This window comes from Mercurialis annua, linkage group LG1-X (assembly GCF_937616625.2).
Source record: "Mercurialis annua linkage group LG1-X, ddMerAnnu1.2, whole genome shotgun sequence".
Classification (NCBI taxonomy): domain Eukaryota; kingdom Viridiplantae; phylum Streptophyta; class Magnoliopsida; order Malpighiales; family Euphorbiaceae; genus Mercurialis; species Mercurialis annua.
Window position 1 is genome coordinate 73,332,541 of NC_065570.1, and position 21,146 is coordinate 73,353,686.

At 36.8% G+C, this 21,146-nt stretch overlaps 4 protein-coding genes across 4 annotated transcripts; 2 read left to right on the top strand and 2 right to left on the bottom strand.

The window, feature by feature from the left end:
• Nucleotides 1–336: 336 nt before the first annotated feature.
• LOC126678677 (WUSCHEL-related homeobox 8-like) lies at nt 337–1,866 on the top strand. The gene is made up of 3 exons (XM_050373573.1): nt 337–651; nt 1,075–1,470; nt 1,559–1,866. The coding sequence occupies exons 1-3, from the start codon at nt 495–497 to the stop codon at nt 1,639–1,641; spliced, it is 636 nt and encodes a 211-aa protein (XP_050229530.1). The 5' UTR covers nt 337–494; the 3' UTR covers nt 1,642–1,866.
• A 344-nt stretch (nt 1,867–2,210) lies between these two features.
• Nucleotides 2,211–3,657, bottom strand: LOC126678658 (OBERON-like protein). The gene has a single exon (XM_050373557.2). The coding sequence runs from the start codon at nt 3,648–3,650 to the stop codon at nt 2,331–2,333; it is 1,320 nt and encodes a 439-aa protein (XP_050229514.1). The 5' UTR covers nt 3,651–3,657; the 3' UTR covers nt 2,211–2,330.
• Nucleotides 3,658–4,040: 383 nt separating this feature from the next.
• LOC126678667 (WUSCHEL-related homeobox 8-like) lies at nt 4,041–5,296 on the top strand. The gene is made up of 3 exons (XM_050373565.2): nt 4,041–4,212; nt 4,366–4,749; nt 5,154–5,296. Exons 1-3 carry the CDS (start codon nt 4,041–4,043, stop codon nt 5,234–5,236), a joined length of 639 nt encoding a protein of 212 aa, XP_050229522.1. The 3' UTR covers nt 5,237–5,296.
• Nucleotides 5,297–5,608: 312 nt separating this feature from the next.
• LOC126661090 (uncharacterized) lies at nt 5,609–19,939 on the bottom strand. The gene is made up of 28 exons (XM_050354857.2): nt 19,405–19,939; nt 19,191–19,287; nt 18,861–18,936; nt 18,557–18,621; nt 18,428–18,472; nt 18,252–18,352; nt 18,007–18,148; nt 17,460–17,521; nt 17,309–17,382; nt 17,148–17,218; nt 16,783–16,870; nt 16,618–16,690; nt 16,441–16,536; nt 16,061–16,169; nt 15,478–15,571; nt 15,314–15,397; nt 15,075–15,231; nt 14,679–14,872; nt 14,468–14,512; nt 14,201–14,229; nt 13,989–14,110; nt 13,811–13,858; nt 12,990–13,114; nt 12,598–12,881; nt 6,659–7,553; nt 6,465–6,551; nt 6,171–6,284; nt 5,609–6,083 (listed from the first exon to the last, which is right to left on the bottom strand). Exons 1-28 carry the CDS (start codon nt 19,775–19,777, stop codon nt 6,033–6,035), a joined length of 3,801 nt encoding a protein of 1,266 aa, XP_050210814.1. The 5' UTR covers nt 19,778–19,939; the 3' UTR covers nt 5,609–6,032.
• Nucleotides 19,940–21,146: the final 1,207 nt, after the last annotated feature.

Consider the following 21,146-nt stretch of genomic DNA (forward strand, 5'->3'; position numbering starts at 1 on the left):
ATAATTGGGAAGGAAGAGCGCTTGTGGAAGAGTTTGAATGACCTATCAGTTTGGTGCCCAGTACTTATACCATTTGAGTTATATAGCTCATTTATATTTTTTAATATAGTAATAATTAACTCATCACATATAAATATTCCTTTCCATTTTTTAATATAATAAGTTGTTTCCTTTCAAATAAATAAGCTAAAATGTTAGAAATTTTCTGAATTTATTCGATTATGGAGTATTCCAATTAAAAATAAATTAAAAATATTGAATTCCAAATATACATATATATACCTAATTAAGATCATGACATGATATGTGAATATATGTTGTTGTTTGTATTGTAGACTTGAACAGTTAAACAACAAAGGCAACCGCGCAATCACAGCTAAAATGCGCTTCTTCGCCTCCAATCCAAACCTGCTTTACCTTTTCTTTTTCTTATCTATCAATGCCAATGTCAACTTTTCTATTCTTTCACTACAAACAACACACTCAGAATTTTAATGGAAGATGAGATGTTATCAGGCAATGAATTGGGAGTAAAACTGATGACTGATGATCAAATGGAGATGCTTCGGAAACAGATTTCTGTTTATACTACTCTCTGTCAAAGTCTGGTTCAGATGCATAACTCCATTTCTGCTCGACAAGATTTCTCAGGTTTTTTTCTCTTTCGAATCTCTTTACTTTAATCTGATCTGTTTCTATGGAAAACTACTTCAGTTAACAGAGTTCATCACTTAAGATCAGGGGCGGATCTAGGAAGAGTTTATGGTGGGCAGTTGACCACCTTATTATTTCGAATCTTTAAAAAATTATGAATACACACTTTAGCAGTATAGTTTTTCGGCCTTAAAATTAATAGTACTGACTACCTTAAATTTTTAAATTTTTCATTCTTATAAATATTTAGTACAATTTTGCCCACCTTATAATAAATTTCTGGGTCCGCCACTGCTTAAGATTATCAACTTTCGGTTCATAATCTGACATGTTGTGAACTGAGTTTACCTAAGAATTTCTTGTTTCGATATAAATTTGTTTATTTATGTCTCTAAAAGTGAGATTGCCGTTTTTGATTAGGAATGAGGGTGGCAAGCTCATATAATGCTCCGTTTTGGTCGTATACACTGAACAAGATTCCTTCTAGGCAGCGATGGGCTCCGAAACAAGAACAGCTTCAGAAACTAGAAAGTTTTTATAATGAATCCAATGTAACTCCGGATAGGCAGAAGATCAAATCCATAGCTGCTCAACTTTCAATGCACGGACCGATTTCAGAAACAAATGTCTATAACTGGTTCCAGAACAGAAGGGCTCGTTCTAAAAGAAAGAAATCAGCTTTGCCGCCACCAGACAATACGGAATCTGAACCTGAAGTTTCTAAAGACGAGAGGACGAAACCTGATGATGTCCAACTGGATGAGAATCTACAACTTATGGTTAACCAAATGTATTTCCAGAGTCCTGAGATAGGAGGTGTGCTAAAATGTTCTTCTTTAATTTTGAGTTTCATACCTCAATAGCTTGATTGACTCTACTTTAAGGTTATGGTTTATGTATGCAGGGATTGATCAGTTGATGGGCAACTCTCAAGTTCCAGTGAGCTATACTCCATTTTGGCAGGCGGAGCATGAGTTGCTTGGATGATCATGCTAGGGAAACGGACAGACATGGCAAGAGATTTTCATTTATACACGTTTTTGATAGCTAGGTTTCTTAGTATCTGAATCAGTAGATCGTGCGTGTAAGGTCTCTTGATAATTTAATTTCAATTTACTTGGTTTGTTGGAATTGTTTGTTAATTTGAGATTTCTCTTTCCGTCCGACGGGTGGATGAAACAACAGTTAATGAGATTTTGCATTGTTGATTCAGCAAGGTTCTGCCATCACTCACTGTCAACTGAAACAAAACTGCTGCTTACATGCAAACAATTCCATTTTCTCTACTCTTAAAGTATCTAAAGTCTAAACATTAACCAAATGGCGAGGCCAACATCCTCATGGATTGTTCATGGTGCGTGTCTAGCCAGTGCACCTGACATACAACTGATCTTCAGGAATACCCTACAAGAATTTGCAGAGCGAAAAAGTTGGCATTTCTGATCGATGAAAGTAACAGAAGAGATTCACACACAAATGATTAAGTTACTGGTTCATTAAATAAGCTAATATCAAAGACATACACCATGAACAACTTCAAGGTTATATAACTAAAATTAGCAAGAAAATAAAAGAATTATTATTAGAACATCTTCTTAGAACCTAGTAAACTATTAACTAGCTTTGGTCTCCTGCAGCTGAAGCTTCTGAAACAGGAACTGCTTCTCTACTTGAGCTTAACTTAAACTAAGTTTGAGGTAACTGCTGCCATATTCTTCCTCTGAATGATCAGTCTCGGAATAACCAGTCCGCTGCAGCTTCGCTGCCTCTTGTTTGGCCGCATTTGCTTTAAGCTGAAACATATCAGCCTCTTCCTGCTTAAGCCTTACAATTCTTTCTAGTTCTTCTATTTGTAGCTTCTTCTTTTGCTTCTCCACCATTAATTCTGACACTTCTTTAGCCTTATTCTCCAGTTCACAATCATAAGCCTCGAGAGCTGTGCGGGTTTTCATAACCATTCTCATCTTCTCGTCCGCCACCATCTCCATCTTCTTTACGACCTCTTTCAACACTCGACCAATTCGGTCACATGGCTCCTCAACTGGAGTCTTCAGCGAGTCTGCCTCGAGTTCTTGTAGAAACGTCAGAAATACTCTGCAGGCTGCTGATTCAGCGAGTCCACGCTTCATTTCATCCATAACCTTCTCACATTTCCAAAAGAGTTTCATGCCTTTACCATCTCGACTTCCCCTGAAGATTCTGCTCACAAAATCGAGTTCTCTCATCACAGCGTTTCTTCCATTCCACGTTAGTCCACATTGTCCAAAAACATCTTTCACCCATCCCAGCAGTTCAGACGTCCGATTACACGCCAAGCATCGGAAAAGTGTTTCCGATGGGGCCGAGCAAATTAGTCCATAACGAATAGCGCAATCCGTGTGAGTCCAATGAGAGCAGACATCACAACCGATCCATCGACAAGTATTGACTTCAAAATCAAACTGGTGGCAAATCACACACATGCATTGATTGCAAAAACCATTTCTGCATATTTTACAGACACAATCATCAGCCGGAAGTTGATGTTGGCAGGCTAAATTCTTACATCTCTTGAAAATAAGCACCTCAATCAGAGATGTCGGAGGGAGGACAACCGTTGGATGCAAAAATGCTCGAATTCCAGTAGCTATGGCAACAAGAATTTCGAGGTGGACTCTGTGAGCTCTGAGTAATATATTTGTAGTCAAATCAGATCTAGTCTTCACAAGCTTCTGCAATATAAAACATTCCTCCCTACGACGGGGATCGCCATTTGGTTCAAGAATAGCTCCGAGTCCATTCTTTAACTCAGCAAGAAACTCACCAGACAACCGGTTCATCTTCTCAGAAATAATATCAACACCATCTCTCGCTATATCACGAAGAAACATTCTGTAATCAGCCATACGGCGAATAACAGACTTTTCAGGCCAAGCTTTTCCGATACTCTCCACCTTCTTTGCCATGACAGGTACAGTTTGAACTCCGAGCAGAGGCTGCTGACGTGGAGGCAACATTCTGATAAGAATTATTATTTGATGATAGTACCCAACAATGCATGAATCTAATATAGGTAAGCAAAAGAATTCCTGAAAGAAAAAAACGCGGAAACAGAGTGATTTTAGAAATCTGATTACCAAAAATAAATAAGAAAAAGAATCTGTAAAGATCTGACTAAAAATGGAATTACAGAGTGAATGATAAATAAACTATACATAAAAGAAGAAAGTAATACTGATCATATATTTCGTAGAATCACTATTTAATACTCTTCCAAAAATACAAACTCCTAATTAGTTTTACGATAATGATGAGTATACTACACACGCAAAGGTATCAACAGAAATATTCCTGTTCTGTAATATTAAACAGCTAATACTTTGTTTTTATTAAGACAGGGCAAGAAAATGGAAGAGTATCAGAATCAGATGTTGTTTGGAAATAATAATGAAGCTGGAGTGAAAGTGATGACTGATGATCAGTTGGAAATGCTTAGAAAACAGATATCCATTTATTCTTCTCTCTGTGAAAGCCTTGTTCAGACCCACACCGCCTTTTCTGGCCAACATCATCTCTCTGGTTTTTTTCCCTCTCTTATTATATGTTTTTCTTGTTGTTTTTGAAAAACTTTGTTGCTTTTAATGAGAGTGTCTGATGTAATTTAATGGGTATCTTTTATATTAATAGTGTTTTTAGCTCTTTCTTTGATTTAATTTGGTTTTACTTATGTAGGAATGAGAATGCCAAGTTCATACAATGGTCCGTTTTGGCCGTATACTGTGAACAGAATCCCGTCTAGGCAGCGATGGGCTCCGAAACAAGAACAGCTTGGGAAACTAGAGAGCATGTTTAATGAATCGAGTGTAACTCCAGATAGGGAGAAGGTGAAAGAGATAGCTGCTCAACTTTTAGTGCATGGCCCAATTTCTGAAGCAAATGTGTGTAATTGGTTTCAGAACAGAAGGGCTCGTTCTAAAAGAAAAAAGTCACGTTTAGCACCACCGGAAATTAGAGAATCCGAAGAAAAGAAGACAGAAGAAGTTGATGAAATCCAACCTGATGAGAATTTAGAGTTCATGGTTAATCAAATGTACAGCCAGAGTCCTGAAATACAAGGTATTGATTTTCTTTTAGCAAAACACATAGTATTTGTATCTATGCACTGTTACACTTTTTAAAATTGGATTCCTTCACTTTTATTTATCAACAATGAGTTCATATATTCATAAATGTTAGGACTCTCCGTTACAGAAATAAAAATGCGTGTACTCCATGCAACTTGAACAAAAAAGTTTATAATCAGTTTTTCGGTCTGATGACGCTATTTATACTTTTTGTGACGGATGACCTAATGTCTAGAAAAAATAAAATAAAAGGACTCAAATGTATATAAATTATAGTGGAAAGATCTAATTCAAAAAAGTGTGATAGTGCATGGAGACAAATACTATGTGTTTTGCCTTTTTGTCATTAATCAAGCATTGTCATCTTTGGTTATTGCGCATGCTTTGTGTACGCAGGGATTGATTATCTGATGGGCAAAGAAGAAATTCCAGTAAGCTATAATCCTTACCGTCAATTGGAGCATGACTTACTTGGATGATGATGGAAGATTAAATAAAAACAGTAATTAGATTTAGTTAGGTTTTTTTAGCCCTTTAAACAATTGATTGTGGCTTTTGATAATTCAATTAATTGTGATTGTTAGATTTTAATTGGTTTGATATTGTTTCAAGCTAAAAATATCATGTGGACTAATGAAATGAAATGTTTATTTCAAGGAATGAAATGAAATGCTTTTAGAACTGGGTTTCTTATATTAATAAGTTATATTCTTTTTTGGATACACTGTAAATAAAACTATGCATTAGGTATCGAATTTAAAAATTGATCTGGCAAACAAACAATATGACAAAAATAGATCATAAGATTTACTTTGTTTGGCAATTAAATTAACATGTATGAAGTGGATGAATTGAATCCATAAAAATAAATACTCCATCAAGCCTAAATAAATGTCACCCAATAGAATACGTATCTACAAAATGTCATTAAACAAATTGGTTCAACCTCTACAAAATATGCCCTCACACTCCATCAAGCCTAAATACCTCATATGAGTATAAATAATGAACAAGAATTGAATATAACCAATTAAAAATAATATTTTTAATTGGAATATAACTGCAGATTCCTGATTTATTGTACCAAGAAATAAAAAACTACTCTTACAACCAAAAAGATAATTTACAGTGATCCATGTACACCCTTCAATATGCACTTGATAAAGAAGGAAGATCTCACCCAGATCTCTAATAATATCACAATTCTAAGTGAATGAATTGTGCATTAAAACTAGGTGTATGCAATGTATAAAATGATGCTGTCCTGCATTAGATTCAGTAATTATTTTGTCCATTCAAGAGTTGGTCTCTCTTGGGTAGTCTCAGCTGCAGAGCATGAAACATCTATGTAAGACATTAGCCTAGCAAAAATTTGTCACGAGTAATAGCTAAATGCATGCATGTAATTCTTACCTTTGTCCTTGTTGTCCTCCAACCTCCAGAATTCTGCTGCGGGGAATACGCAAATCTATCAATGGCATTTAAAGCATCCATTTTATTGAAGCTTGGACTGTGAGCTACCTTTTCCTGCAATGTGAATAGAGAAACTCTAACTAGTTTAGTTAAGACCAAAGCAGTAAACAGAACTTGGAACATTGCTATTTTTAGCTTTGTGAAGACTCCAATTATTGAGTTTTCTCATCACTCCGTCGTATTCACACAAATCTCATAGTGGAATCATAAACCTCACAAACTATATACAATTACCTTCCGCTTGGATACATTTTCTGTTGATGTATTATCCCTTGACCCTTCGAGATTCTCAATTCTCAGACGATCAAAGTAAAACAAAATCTGTATATTTAACAGTAGTAAGAAAAAATAGCAAGCACAAATATGAATAAAGCAGTTACTCTTGGTTTGGCAGAATTGAAGAATGTCAAAATTCCATTCATACAAACCTTGTTAAGTAATTGAGTGTTCAATGCATCAGTTGCCATGATCTGCGCTCCAAGACAGTTAGAGGTGCTACAGAAGGGACAATAGATAGAATTGAAAACACACCCATCTTCTTCTCGCCAAACCCCACATCCTGGAGTATCTTTAGCACTTTTGCACAGATGCTGATCTACTGACGCAGCATCGGCTATCAGGACAGGTATGCTTGTTGGGTTCTTGCTGCAGGGTTCATGTCTTTCATTTACAAGAGACAGTAAGTGAACTTTTGACGACGAAGTCACTGAACATGTGACATATAACTGGTTTTCAGGAAGACCTAAGGGGCTTTTGCAGAGTGAACAAGAAATTCGTAATTTCTGATCAATGACAGGATCGGAAGAAATGCAGGATGGAGCACAGCTATCTGTTGCCAGAGCTTGTGATTTTGACTCAGTGGGCGGTTCTGCACCGTTAGTCACCAAATCAAATTCAATCCTTCTAGATCCTAAACAAGCAGGAGCTTGGGCATCAGGAGAGGCAGATTGTTCTTCATCTATCATAAATGGCAGGCCTATAGATTTCCTCTTTTTCTGTGTATGAGAATTAACACTTAAATTAAGCGTAGACTCAGCTTCTGATATCATGCTGCAGGTGTTTGCATTGAAGTTCTTTTTAGGAGTGACCATCTCTGAACACTGGACTTTGCCAATAGCTTTGCTCGCGTTTGTTAGAGACACTGAATAGGATGATACTTGATCTGTACACCCAACTGAGGTTTGAAATAAGGTTAAACTAACATTCTCATCCTTTGAGAAGGAGCCTGAACTAGATGTGGTACTGGTACCATTGCAGCCCGTTCCTGGGGTTTCTTTAACATAGGTCACCTCTAGTTCTTCCTGGGAGTATGCTTCAGAGCACCTACAAAATTGCATCATTTTATCTTTGTGGAAGTCGCAACACTTCAACATATTAGAAGAAAAGACACTTTTAACTTTATAACTTGGACACTCATTGTGAGTGTATGGATATATTGTTAATTTGTTATGATATGTGTTACAGTTACAATGTGAATACATTTAATTGTCAGTTACATAGCTTAATTATAGGGATTAGATTAGCATAACTCTAGGAATTCCTTTCCTTTCTTTAGCATATACTTGTGTATAAATACCTATGATTAATCTAATACAAATCATTGAGAATTCTACTCAACCTTAGTATTTCTGGTTACATGGTATCAGAGCTGCCCTAGTGTGCAGATCCTCTTTTTTTTGGTTTGCCCCTGTGTGCAAACAGCAGTTCTTCAGGAACCTCTAGCCATCACCTGCTTCTTCTTGTGACCAACCTCTAGCCATCACCTGATCTCACCACCCCTCTGAGAAGACTCGCAGCCCGCCAAATTGCCGGATTCTGCTTCTTCGGCTGCTGTTCCTTCATCCACGCGCCACCACGCGCCTCCGCCCTCCGGCCACTCTCTGCCACGCGCCGGCGCGTGGGACCACCTCCGGCCACCGGTTCTTCTCCGTCCTATTTTTTTCCAGATCAGTACCTTATTTCCGGTCTTCCCATCTGGTCAGTTTTCAATTTCAGCAACTTCTTTTTTTTGGTGCACCTGTACTGTGGTGATTCTGCTGTCATTTTATTTTTGTACCTGCTGGAACTGTTCTTTAGTGTGCTTATTTCTGATTATTATGGCTGAGGGAAAGAAAGCTGAAACTAGTGGGCATAATAAACCTATGGTTAGTGGTATTATGGCGGTATCTCCTAGGATTACTGATCATAAATTGACCGGGGCGTCTAATTATGTTGATTGGTCCACCAATGTTACGTTGTATCTTCGGAGTATCAGAAAATCCCGCCATTTGACCGACGACCCGAAAACGGATGATGAAGATTGGATGGCTGATGATGCTTGTCTTTTACTTGGCATCAAGAACTCTATTGATGCTAAGATTGTTAGCTTAGTTCGTCATTGTGGGTATTGCAAACAAATTATGGATTATTTGAAATCTCTGTATGCTGGAAAGGGTAATGTTTCTCGCTTATATGATACATATAAGTCGTTTTATACTACTGATCGCCAAGGGCAATCTGTTCAGGATTACTATATGCAGTTAAAGGACACCTTTGAGCAATTGAATGAATTGCTACCTTTAAGCACAGATATCACGGTCCTTCAAGCTCAACGAGAACAAATGTTTGTTCTCCGATTTTTATGTGGACTCGGTTCAGAATATGAAGGGGTCACTTCTCAGATTCTCTCCAGTGCTGACATTCCTGATGGTGAGGAGGCCCTGACTCGTATTTTGCGCAGTAACTTAGTTCTTTCAGCCACTCCTTCTGATCCTGGTTCTAGTGCTCTTTATAGTCAAAGGCATAATTCTTACCGACCTTTTAAGGGTCCAACCAGGGGGAGTAACCGGGACATGCGAAGTCCAAATGATGGTAGCAGATCCGTTGTATGCTTTTATTGTCATGAGCCTGATCATACCAAACGAACTTGTCCTCTTCTCAAGGCTAAGGAGAAACGTTATCGGTCTGCTCAGGTTGCTACTACTGATGTTATACCCTCTGCTCCATCCTCTACTCCATCCTCTGCTCAATCTTACACTCTTACCGCGGAAGAATATGCCAAGTATCAAGAATCATTAGCTGTAGGGCATTCTTCATCAAACTTCTTGTGTCGATACACCTTCACAAAACGGTGTAGCTGAACGTAAAAATCGTCATCTTCTTGAAACTGCTAGAGCTCTTTTGTTTCAAACGCAGGTTCCAAAACATTTTTGGATAGATGCTGTTTCTACAGCATGTTTCTTGATCAATCGCATGCCTTCTGCGGTGTTGAATGGTGAGACTCCTTACAGTATTCTTTTTCCGGATAAACCACTATTTAGCATGCCACCTCGTATATTTGGAAGTACTTGCTTTGTTCGGGATGTTCGTCCAAATGTTACTAAGCTTGATCCAAAATCACTAAAATGTGTCTTCCTCGGGTACTCTCGCCTGCAAAAAGGGTATCGTTGCTTTTCCCCTTCTCTTGATAAATATCTTGTGTCCTATGATGTCTCTTTTATGGAACATCTCCCCTTCTTTCCCATGTCTTCTAATGTGTCAAAATCTGATGATGTTATTGATAATGATATGTTGGTTTATCATATTCATCCTACTTCGCTACCTCAGCAACAGCCTAAGCCACCTATTACTCAAGTTTATTCACGACGTCAGCAACCTCCAGCTTCCAGTCCAGTACCAATTCCTGTTTCGGCTGAAGATCCTCCTGAGTCAAGTAATGCTACCGATGATATTCCTATTGCCCTTCGCAAAGGTAGACGATCATGTACTTATCCTATCTCTGCTTTTGTTTCCTATGAGTTTTTATCTTCCCCTTCAAAATGTTTTATTGCTTCGCTTGACTCTACATCTGTTCCAAAATCTACTTCGGAAGCCTTATCCCATCCTGGATGGCGTATGGCAATGATGGAAGAAATGAATGCTCTAGATGCTAATGATACTTGGGATTTGGTACATTTGCCTGTGGGAAAGAAATCTGTAGGATGCCGATGGGTGTTTGTTGTAAAACTTAATTCTGATGGTTCAGTAGCTCGTCTAAAAGCTAGACTTGTTGCAAAGGGCTACGCTCAGACTTATGGGGTTGATTATTCTGACACTTTTTCACCAGTGGCCAAAATGTCTTCTATTCGCCTTTTTATCTCAATGGCAGCCAGTTCTGATTGGCCCCTTCATCAACTAGATATCAAAAATGCCTTTTTACATGGTGACCTTCAAGAGGAAGTTTATATGGAGCAACCACCAGGTTTTGTTGCTCAGGGGGAGTATGGCAAAGTTTGTCGTCTCCGTAAATCTTTATATGGGTTGAAACAGAGTCCTCGAGCGTGGTTTGGTAAGTTCAGTCAAGTAGTTGAACAATTTGGGATGAAGAAGTGCAAGTGTGATCACTCGGTTTTCTATAAGCGTTCCCCTTCAGGCATCATCCTTCTTGTTGTCTATGTAGATGATATTATTGTTACAGGAAGTGATGTTTCGGGAATTTCATCTCTGAAAACATTTCTTCATGATCACTTTCATACAAAAGATTTGGGGGCTCTGAAGTATTTCTTGGGAATTGAAGTGTCAAGGTGCAAGAAAGGGATCTTCCTATCTCAAAGGAAATATGTTCTTGATTTATTGACAGAAACTGGAAAGTCTGGAGCTAAGCCATGTAGTGCGCCTATGACTCCAAACTCTCATCTCACATCAGAGGGAGAGCCTTTTGCAGATCCCGGAAGATATAGGCGTTTAGTGGGTAAACTGAATTATCTTACTGTAACAAGACCTGATATTTCTTATTCAGTTAGTGTTGTTAGCCAGTTCATGTCTTCTCCTACCATTGATCACTGGAATGCACTTGAGCAGATCTTATGTTACTTAAAAGGGACACCTGGACGTGGATTACTTTACAAGAATCATGGTCATACTAAGATTGAGTGTTTCTCTGATGCAGACTGGGCAGGAGACAAGAATGATAGAAGATCCATTACTGGTTATTGTGTTTTTGTTGGAGGTAATCTCGTTTCTTGGAAGAGCAAGAAACAACATGTTGTCTCTCGTTCTAGTGCGGAATCCGAATATCGAGCAATGTCTCAATCTGTTTGTGAGATTGTGTGGATCCGTCATCTCTTGTCTGAACTTGGATTCAAGGTTAACACTCCAGCAAAGTTATGGTGTGATAATCAAGCAGCTATTCATATTGCTTCTAATCCTGTGTTCCATGAACGTACCAAGCACATTGAAGTTGACTGCCATTTTGTTCGTGAGAAGCTAGAAGAAAACATTATTTCCACAGAATACATTGGCACTGAGGAACAACTTGGAGATATTTTTACTAAGGCTTTAAATGGGGTTCGGGTAAACTATATTTGTAACAAGCTGGGCATGACAAATATCTATGCTCCAGCTTGAGGGGGAGTGTTACAGTTACAATGTGAATACATTTAATTGTCAGTTACATAGCTTAATTATAGGGATTAGATTAGCATAACTCTAGGAATTCCTTTCCTTTCTTTAGCATATACTTGTGTATAAATACCTATGATTAATCTAATACAAATCATTGAGAATTCTACTCAACCTTAGTATTTCTGGTTACAATATGCAAATAGATATGAAGAAATAAATTACTTAAGATTTGTTTGTTATAGCTATCTTGCCAGTAGAGCTTTTTTTGAAAGTGAAGTGTGGTACAGAAACTGCAGCAAGTGATAGGCAAAAAAGTCTCATATTAACATTCTGTTGAAGTTGTTTCATAATGTTCCAGAAAGATGCTCTTAGATTATCTTTTTGGCTGAATCTGAAAAATGAATTTTAAATAATTGAGTCTGGAGCTTTCAACAACTAATGAACTGAATGAAGTTTCCTAAGGCTTGTTTTTAGCTGTGCAATCCACTCGGCATCATGTTCCTATGGTAATATTTCATGGACCATAACAAATGCTTCCGATGAAAAATTATTTGTAAGTGTTAAAGTGGGAAATCCCACATTGGTTGTGTGTGTGAATGGATTCGTGTTTATATATTAGTTGGGCACGTCCACTTAATACCAATTGGTTTTAAGATGGAATCTAACATGGTATCAGAGCCTTGTCCATTCACACAATTTGAGTTTGGCCCGGCCCACGTGAGATTTGCGTGAGGGGGGATTTTGTTGCTCGGTCCGTACACGCTACGCGTGAGGGGGAGTGTTAAAGTGGGAAATCCCACATTGGTTGTGTGTGTGAATGGATTCGTGTTTATATATTAGTTGGGCACCTCCACTTAATACCAATTGGTTTTAAGATGGAATCTAACAGTAAGATGAATCCCATAAGTTGCTGGCAAATCCATTAAAAGACTGCTAGACGACAGTAATAGTTGTTAATTCTGTTAAGCGACAAGGACTAAGAGTCTAAGAATAGCAAAACACTTACCCTGGCTCTTCCTGAGAGTCACATTCCAGGTCTATAATTTCTTTCTGACTGTCAATATCCATATCCACTTGCATATATGACTGTCCAGCACCATTATTGGGCTTAAGTTGAGAAGCAGCATCACGCTTTGTCCAGGAGACTAGTATCTCTCCACAATTATCAGACTCGTTCAATTTCTGATTTTTTCCCCTTCTACACCCTTTGGCAGGACCCATTGGAGAGATCTGTTGCCCATCAGCTTCAGTATTTGGTAAGAGATCCACCATCTTCTTGCCAACGTTCTCCTGGAAGCAATTTCATTTACACGAATAAAAGAATCCCAATCAGTCATCCACTTCCATAGGAAAGAAGCATTCACATGTAAGATGCATAATATATCAAGATCCACTGACCTTGACATCTCTGAAAAAGGATCTTAACCCCTCTATAGCCATGCTACAGCTGTCATATTGACAAATAGATTTCTTTAGCCACTTCGAAATATACATTCTGTTTTGCTCCTTCCTATAACGTTCATCTGCTTGAGAAAACTCACATCAAAGGAAACATTAGTGAGAAAAAAAGAGAAAAAGAAGTAATGACTAATTGCAACAATCTGACTCTGATATTGAAAATCCAAGAGCTTCCTTGTCAATAGAAGCTCAAAATGAAGCTTAATAAAATGATATGCAGAAATGGCACTTCATTAAAGGTAGATTACTGAAAGTCCATTTCATAAGTAGCAAATCTTTTAACATTGGATGGCATTCATTTGATTGCATTAATATTCACATGCTCAAAACACCAGGTATCCTTGTAAAAATTAACATAAGAGTTACGCTGCGAAAATGGAAAAATAAATATAGGCCATGCATGCAATAATCATAATAATAAATGAAGCTATCTTAAGAAATAGTGCTTGAGGTAATTACTTTTACAAAGACAAAATAAACTTACACGTGAAGAGATAAATTGAAATCCTAAAACATAAATTAGTAAGTGTATATCATTTGTATTTTATTGTCAGTATACCAAACATGCCAGTTTGGCCTAGCACAAAAACTTTGAAGTAATCACTCCAGAATATTTAGGCCTAATACAGTAGTAAAACAGAATCTCATTTCAAAACACAAAAGGGCACTGGCTGAAGCAACCTTGATATGATAATTACAACTTATTACTTCATAATACTGATAATGAAGGATATTGACGATGAATAGATGTGAAGAATCACCTAATAGGATGATGGCACCATAGTCAAACCTATGCCGTATACAGCGTCCTGCATGATATCAAAGAAAACAAAGAAAAAAATTACTGCTAACCATTGAAAAGAATAATACAACATTTGTGCGTGGTATCATGAATTAATCATCAATGGCATCAAAAGCGTTGCTAATGACACGGCATACCAATAGCTTGATTCAGAGCACGGAATGCTTGTTGACAATACCATTCGTTCCCACTAACAAGGTTCTTGGATGTTTTGTATGTGTCGTTGTAGCTCTTCTTTAGGCCAACTTGGATATCATACCTAATAAGAAATGTCAAATCCATCAGAAGTGTTAAATCATAAACTGCAATATGTTTCTGAAATCATTTTAGAACTTTCAAAGATTCTTACATGTTTGGAAATGGAATACCAACTACTATCTGAGATGATCATGCATTCCGAGTTAAGGTTTACCAAGGGGAAAATCAATGATGTTTATTTGATTTCTGCTTTTACTAAAACAGACAGGGGAGCAAATTAATCAATGACATGCACACCAACCGTAAAGATCTAATATCTCAAGTTGAGAATTGAGACATGACAGAGACTAAAGTGGCACTTCAAACCAATATCTACAACAGGAAAAATTCAATAAAGCAGCAACTAGTATAAGGATACAACAACTCGAGCATTATCATCAGAAAAGTCCATTCCTTCTGAAACCTGCACATAAGCCAAAAATTATGTACACAAAATAAAAAGCGGCTCATCAAACATGAGCAAGCATGCTGCAAGTGAAAATGATGAAATGGGAAAAGGAAAATGTCATGGGCTACGTAAAGAATCTAACTATTCAAAAATTTATGTGTCCATAATAAAATTTGTGCACCTTGCCCCGGCAAACGGCAAGAAAAGCAGCTCCATCTCTTTTGGAATTTTCTGAAAATTGTGCAGCCATTTTAGAATCCAATTTTTTTACCCGTCTTTTTCTCCCAATGGCATGTACATTACGTTGACAAATTGAATCATAATAATCCTTCAAAACAGAGTCAAAATCCTCTTCCTGGCTTCCTCCTCTTGGTTCTGCATTAACCACAGCATTTTCACTTCAACTAATACGACTCCAGCAAAGAATCCATGAAAAATAGAGCTCAAGCAATACATATAAGCAGGATAAAGTTTTAATCCAACGAACTCATGTGATCTTCAATTTTAATTTATCAAGTGCTAGTGAGTAGTGATAATGTTTATGGTCAATTACATAATTCCACATCATAAATCTCACCCACAAAGAGCGATTTTCTTGCATTTAGTCGAGACCATAGACCAGTTTCACGCCAGCGACTGCACAATTTTTCCATCAGCTTATAACTTGGGAAGAAAACAAGAGATCCAGCTGGAACGATCATGCAAATTTCCTCCAAAGTTTTGCCAAGTGCATCCTTCACAATAAAACACAATACCCTATTCACACATAGAAGAAGATTCTGAATGATAAGACAAATGATAGAGAATAGAAGATACCTGGAAAGAAAACTCGTCTGCCGTTTTGTAACTCGCATTCAGTGGACTATTATCTAGACCAGTGGATACCACAGCAGCCCAGACCTAAAGCAAAAGATGGATATACCGTCAATGTAATATGTGACACTTTAGAAGTTAAGAAAAATGTTTGGTGTCAATTTTACCTGCGAGTCGGTGTCAACTACATGTGGCGCTTCCAAACAGGTTCCAAACTGTACTCCAAGCTCGGATGAAAAGGAATTCATTGGTGAGAGAGTCCTAAAATACCAGAACCCCCACATAAGTACAACTTCAATGTGGGACAGTTGGTTGGAGCATTTGACGCATCAAAGAAGGATACATTAATTTATGAACATTAATTCACTACTACAATGAATGAAATATCTCTTCAGTTGTTCTTTCTTGGAAAGGTAAGAGGAAATGTTTAGAGTGGTTGCATGTCATCGTGTTCAAGAGCTGTAATATTAAGACCATTATGGAAAAACTGACTATTCGCACTAGTAATATTTATTTAGCCAATAATTAAGTGCTTGGAACTTGGAAGATTGAGTAGCAAATTGATTGCAATTACATAGTCATTGATTGATTAATTATTTTTACTATCCTAGAGTTACTTGGAAAATTGGATTTAAGTACATAACCACATCGCAAGTACATAGGAACTACTAGTACAGACATGTGAAGTAATGCTGATTTACAGACAAAATATCTTGTACATCATAAAATATGTGAATGCTTCGCACTTACCCAGAAGTTAAAATGACTGACAAAGAAAGATCAGCAATATCTCTGAAGACAACAGCAGGATTCAAGCACCATAAGCTTAGAGTTAGTGTCCACTCACCCACAGGACTTTCTGCGTAAATTTAAAATGAGTATAAAAAAAGTAAGTTATTTTACTATGGGAGAACTCTTACGGTTTGGTATTCTTTGTTTATCAAACAGGAAAAAGAGTCTATGTTCCACAAGAAACCAACAATAATAGCATCAGGCAAATGGCACAGATCATTTGCCTCGTGGCTAATTTCTTTAACCTATATATACAATTTATCCACTCCATCTGAGTTATAGCCAAGTCTATAATGATATTCAACAAGAAATTCACAAATAACTCTATTGTTACTTACTTCTATCTCTCTTAATTTTTCGTTGCAACGCAAGTTGGTAGTCTGACACATGAGAGCCACTTCTCGAGAAGAAATAAGTAAGCGCGGAAAACAACCCTGTTTGAAACTTTCAGAAGCAGTCAGTTACAAAGTTGATGTTCAATGGCCATCAAAACAAACACAGGAAAGGATCTGTACCTTCCAATACTATCACTGCCATGCCACTTAAATGAGCAATCTCCGATTCTGGATCTGTTGCAGCTTTAATTGCCTTAACAAAAGTCAAATTCAGAAATAGTGTAAATGCAAAGGAATAAGCAAATACCATGCATCAAACAAAAATATCTTAATGTGATAAGAAACCTTTAAGGCACAATCCAGCAAGATTGGGAAGCACTGCTGTGAAATATTAGCCTCTTCAAGCTCTTTCAAGGCCTTATCAGCAGTCCAACTATAACACAGTTTAACACAAAAATTAGCAAGTACAGTAGTGAATGCCCAAAAAAGCAATTTCAGATACACCATATTGAAAGCATAAATCATATGTTCCCAAAAATAAAAATGAAAAATAAGATGCAAAAGGGGTTATGCAACAATAAGAGCCAAAATGCATAAATCAATTCTAAAGTTAAGAATTTATGTACAGGAATAAGCAAAACAATAATAAAACGTGCAAAAAAAAAAAAACAAGCATGATAAGGCCAAAAATGTTAAACACAATAACTCACCAAGAGCAATAGTGTTGAAATTCACGCTTCTGCAATGTGCTTTTCCTTCTGTCAACCCAACTCAGCAGATCCTGAACATTCACCGAACTAGCACATGTTATCAACTAATAAATTAGTAAAAAATTTCTGAATAACATCATCAAATGAAATTTAATGATTACCTGTGACATCTCATATAATGGCTGGTAGATTGAAGTATCAATCGAGCAAAGTTGCTCCAACTCCGTCTGCAATTCTTTAACAACACAAGCCATGAATAAGCAACATAATGCTTTATTAAGATACAAGAAAAGTAACATGTCCATAACCTACTGTATAGTGTATCTTCTTCAACATCCACACTACCAGCTTCACGGGCAACATCTTCTATATTGCTGCAGATCAAGCAGATTCAGTAAGAAATAAACTTGAACTGATTTCAAATGTAGAATGAAACCTAGTCACTTGGTCAATCAAAATAATGACTGGTGCTACTGGAACATTGCTCAAATACTTGCATCAATTAATAAACATCAACTACCAAGTAAGTAGCTCATATGCACTAAACTGCTGGCAGATGTCAATTTTTCTAAACTTTGAAAAAAAGTTAAAGAATAGGTTACGAAGATGGCAAGATGCAAAGGAGTGTATGCTTATGCTTGTGTAAAATGTATTCCAACAGATACCAAATGATACTAGGAAACCATTCAAACCAATAAATGGGCCATAATTTTGGTAATATGGACGAATACAAGAAAAGAAGCAGCATGATTTGGTTTTAATAAGAATGAGAATTAATATTTATATGCACAATTGCTGAAGAACAATAAGAATTTATTAAATTATTTGATAATTGAATGGAAAAAATAAAAGAGCATACTGAGCTTCATCGAGGATAAGAATGGCTCCTCTAATGTCTACATCCATTGCTCCTCGAATGACCGGATTTATTAAATAGTTATACGGGCAGAAAACTAATTGTGCTTCATCTGCCATTGAGCGAGCTGCATAATATGAACAGCCTGAAAGAAAAGAAAATAAATGAAGAGGTGCCTATGATTACTGAATCAAAACGAACTTGAAGTAATATGCTGTAAGAATATTGTTAATATGCACAACATTAACCTTTAACAGCTTTTCCAACTTTGACCAGATCTTCAATATCATGGACCTCATGACAGCCTCCCTTTTGAAGTGATAGATGGGATTTGACTTTACTTACATTTCTGCTTGTAGATAATATTGGCGTTAATGGCAAATGATAGATGAGGCGATAACATATTGTTGCACAAGCAACTTACTTGAATTGTGAGCACCCAGCTTCTCGATCTTTCAAGAGCAATTTGCTGATAAATTTGATAACAGAATTCAGGGTGGTAAAATGATATATGTTAGAGAAAGGATATTTATTCTTAACATTAAAAGCATACCATTCTTCATCAATATTCTCCTTCCCACGTACATGGGCATTTGTGCAATAATGCTTCCTTGAAGCCTGCAAAGTACAAAAACAAGCTTCTGTTACATTTAATAATGATCAAGATGAACTTCTGTGACATTTATCACAATTTTAAGTGATGCAACTAAACTTTTAGGCATAATGTGAAAACTCACTCTAGAAATTACAAAAGTTCTGTACTTGAAAAAATCAAGAGTAGTCAAATGCACAATAATTCATGAATGCCCCATAGTTAACGCAGATTAACTTTAGTACGAGGGAAGAGATGAACCTACCAACACTGCCATAGGCACCCTATATGCAGTCTTTCGATATTCGCGAACCACTTGAGTAATTTGTGAATGTGTCCTCCTTTATGAACCACAAAAAATGCAAGAGGACAAATATTCATTAAATAGTGTAGCATTAAATTGAAATCAGTAAGACATCTGCATGATTTCACACAAACAAGCTCACATTATATTAAAATAAATTCGAAGGCCCAAACGATTCAAGCAAAACATGCAAATTTCCCTATACATCATTTAGGCAGGAAATATGCATACTTTCTCATGCCATGATCTTTCTAGGAATGACAATATGACATGAAAACTAAAGAAACTTACGATGAGTAAAATATAGTTGGGGCAGCCTTTTTCTTCTTTTGATTGTTGCTATTTACAGCAGGTTGAGCTGCCTCCGCATTTCCCGAAGGTGGAATACCTAAAATGAACAAAATAAAAGGTAGTATTTTAGCTTTTTAAAAAATTTGCATTTGTGCGTTTTATTAATAAAACTTAAGGGTTTAATAAAATTGAATCAATAAAATGTCAATCATACTTGAAGGTTGAGTTTCGGGAATAAATCCACCGCCATGACCTAAAGGATCAGTGACTGCCTCGGGATTAGGTTTTGAATGAGTAAGATTGGCATGTTGCTGCTTCACCTTGTAACTCTGTTGCCACGCCAGGATTGAGCAAAGAAGCGATAGGGATTTTCCAGTACCGGTCGGAGATTCCAGCAAGGCATGGCAGTGGCCATCTTTTAGGGCTCGATCGAGTGTGGAAATGACCCTCCCCATGAACGCTAGCTGGGTCCCGTACGGTTGGTAAGGGAACTCAACTGAAATTCCACTGATATTGTATGCATTTTTGGATTTAGGTTTAGGTTTAGGTTTTAGGTTTAGATTATCGTTATTATTCGCAATCACCATTGCAGCCTAATTTTGGTATGGGTGGTGTATCTTCAAAGAGGACCTTACATGAGCATTTGATACTGAAATTTTGCTACTGCGAGTTCGGAACTTTTGGCGGGAAAGCTATGGCTGATTAGAGTTTTAGGCGGTAAATTATTTTTCATTCATCCACAAGCTTATTAATCATCTAGAGATGACGTGCCCCAAGCCACGTATTACAGGTGGCAATACACTATGGTCAGCCAATGTGGACCTAGCTTCGATGGTTAAGACACCTTTAAGTACATCAAAAAGTTGTGGGTTCGAACAACAGTAATAACAAACTAACAACTGAGACTCCAAAGAGTCAATTACCATATTTGACAAAAAAAAATACACCATGGTCAATGCAAGTGCCCTTGCCTTGTTGGCAAGGCCCAAAGACCCCAAAAAAACATGTAACGTCCACATATTAATGTACACGAATTGGGCTATTCATGCGTTACTCGAGCTCACTAGAAAAAAGCTCGAAATCGACTCAATAAATTTGAGTCGAACTCGAACTATTCGAACTTCATCTCGAGCCGAGCTCGAATATCTATTAGCGAGTTTAAACAAGTCTAAAAGAGCTTGAATTATATATTTTTTTACCTTTTAAATCTAAATGTGTATCACATAAATAGGTTAAATTGCATACTACATAGTAAAAAATAATTAAAACGAATTAAGTATGATCATGTTTCAATTATTATTTTTAATTTTATTAGAGCTCGAACCCGAGCTCGATCTTAATAATTTAAGTCTGTGAGTTTGAGCTTATAAAACACACTTGAGCTCAAGCTCGAGCTTGACCTAACTTGGCTTCGGTTCGGCCCGTTTACATCTCTATGTTTAGATGATGTGTTGTTTGTGTAATTTTCACCAACAGTATCTCTCTCCTCTAACCGTCCCTAAAATTTTAGAAGTATCCTGACAGTCTTTAAATTTTCAAAACGTATTTCAACCGCCTCTGTTGTTTGTTTTTCTTAGAACTGTTATTAATTCCTATTATTAATTAGAATCGCTATATTTTAAAAGCTATAATCCTGACATTAATTTATTAATCGATAGATTTATAGATCCATCGATAACTCTTTTGTACTTTCGTTGCGTTGGTTAATTGTTGGTTAATCTATTAAGGTTTGTCAGCATTTATGACAATAATTATGAAAAATTCTCAAAGATGAATTATTTTTATAGGGATTCGCTTTTATCTCTATTTTTAAAAGTTTTTGAATTATAACAAATTTATATTACATCTATAAATTACACTTTAGCAGATTCCAATGAAAAATGATTTTAATCTCAACAAATAATTCCGAATTTAAAACAGTGTATTTTTTTGACACAAAATAAAAATTAATTTATA

Coding starts and splice junctions, on each gene's coding strand:
- LOC126678658 (XM_050373557.2), bottom strand. CDS start 3,650: ATGTTGCCTCCACGTCAGCAGCCTCTGCTCGGAGTTCAAACTGTACCT.
- LOC126661090 (XM_050354857.2), bottom strand. CDS start 19,777: ATGGTGATTGCGAATAATAACGATAATCTAAACCTAAAACCTAAACCT. Junction 15,232..15,313: donor CAGACGAGTTTTCTTTCCAG/GTATCTTCTATT, acceptor TTTATTGTGAAG/GATGCACTTGGCAAAACTTT. Junction 6,552..6,658: donor ACACTCAATTACTTAACAAG/GTTTGTATGAAT, acceptor TTAAATATACAG/ATTTTGTTTTACTTTGATCG.
- LOC126678667 (XM_050373565.2), top strand. CDS start 4,041: ATGGAAGAGTATCAGAATCAGATGTTGTTTGGAAATAATAATGAAGCT. Junction 4,213..4,365: donor TGGCCAACATCATCTCTCTG/GTTTTTTTCCCT, acceptor TTACTTATGTAG/GAATGAGAATGCCAAGTTCA. Junction 4,750..5,153: donor CCAGAGTCCTGAAATACAAG/GTATTGATTTTC, acceptor TTGTGTACGCAG/GGATTGATTATCTGATGGGC.
- LOC126678677 (XM_050373573.1), top strand. CDS start 495: ATGGAAGATGAGATGTTATCAGGCAATGAATTGGGAGTAAAACTGATG. Junction 652..1,074: donor TGCTCGACAAGATTTCTCAG/GTTTTTTTCTCT, acceptor GTTTTTGATTAG/GAATGAGGGTGGCAAGCTCA. Junction 1,471..1,558: donor CCAGAGTCCTGAGATAGGAG/GTGTGCTAAAAT, acceptor TTATGTATGCAG/GGATTGATCAGTTGATGGGC.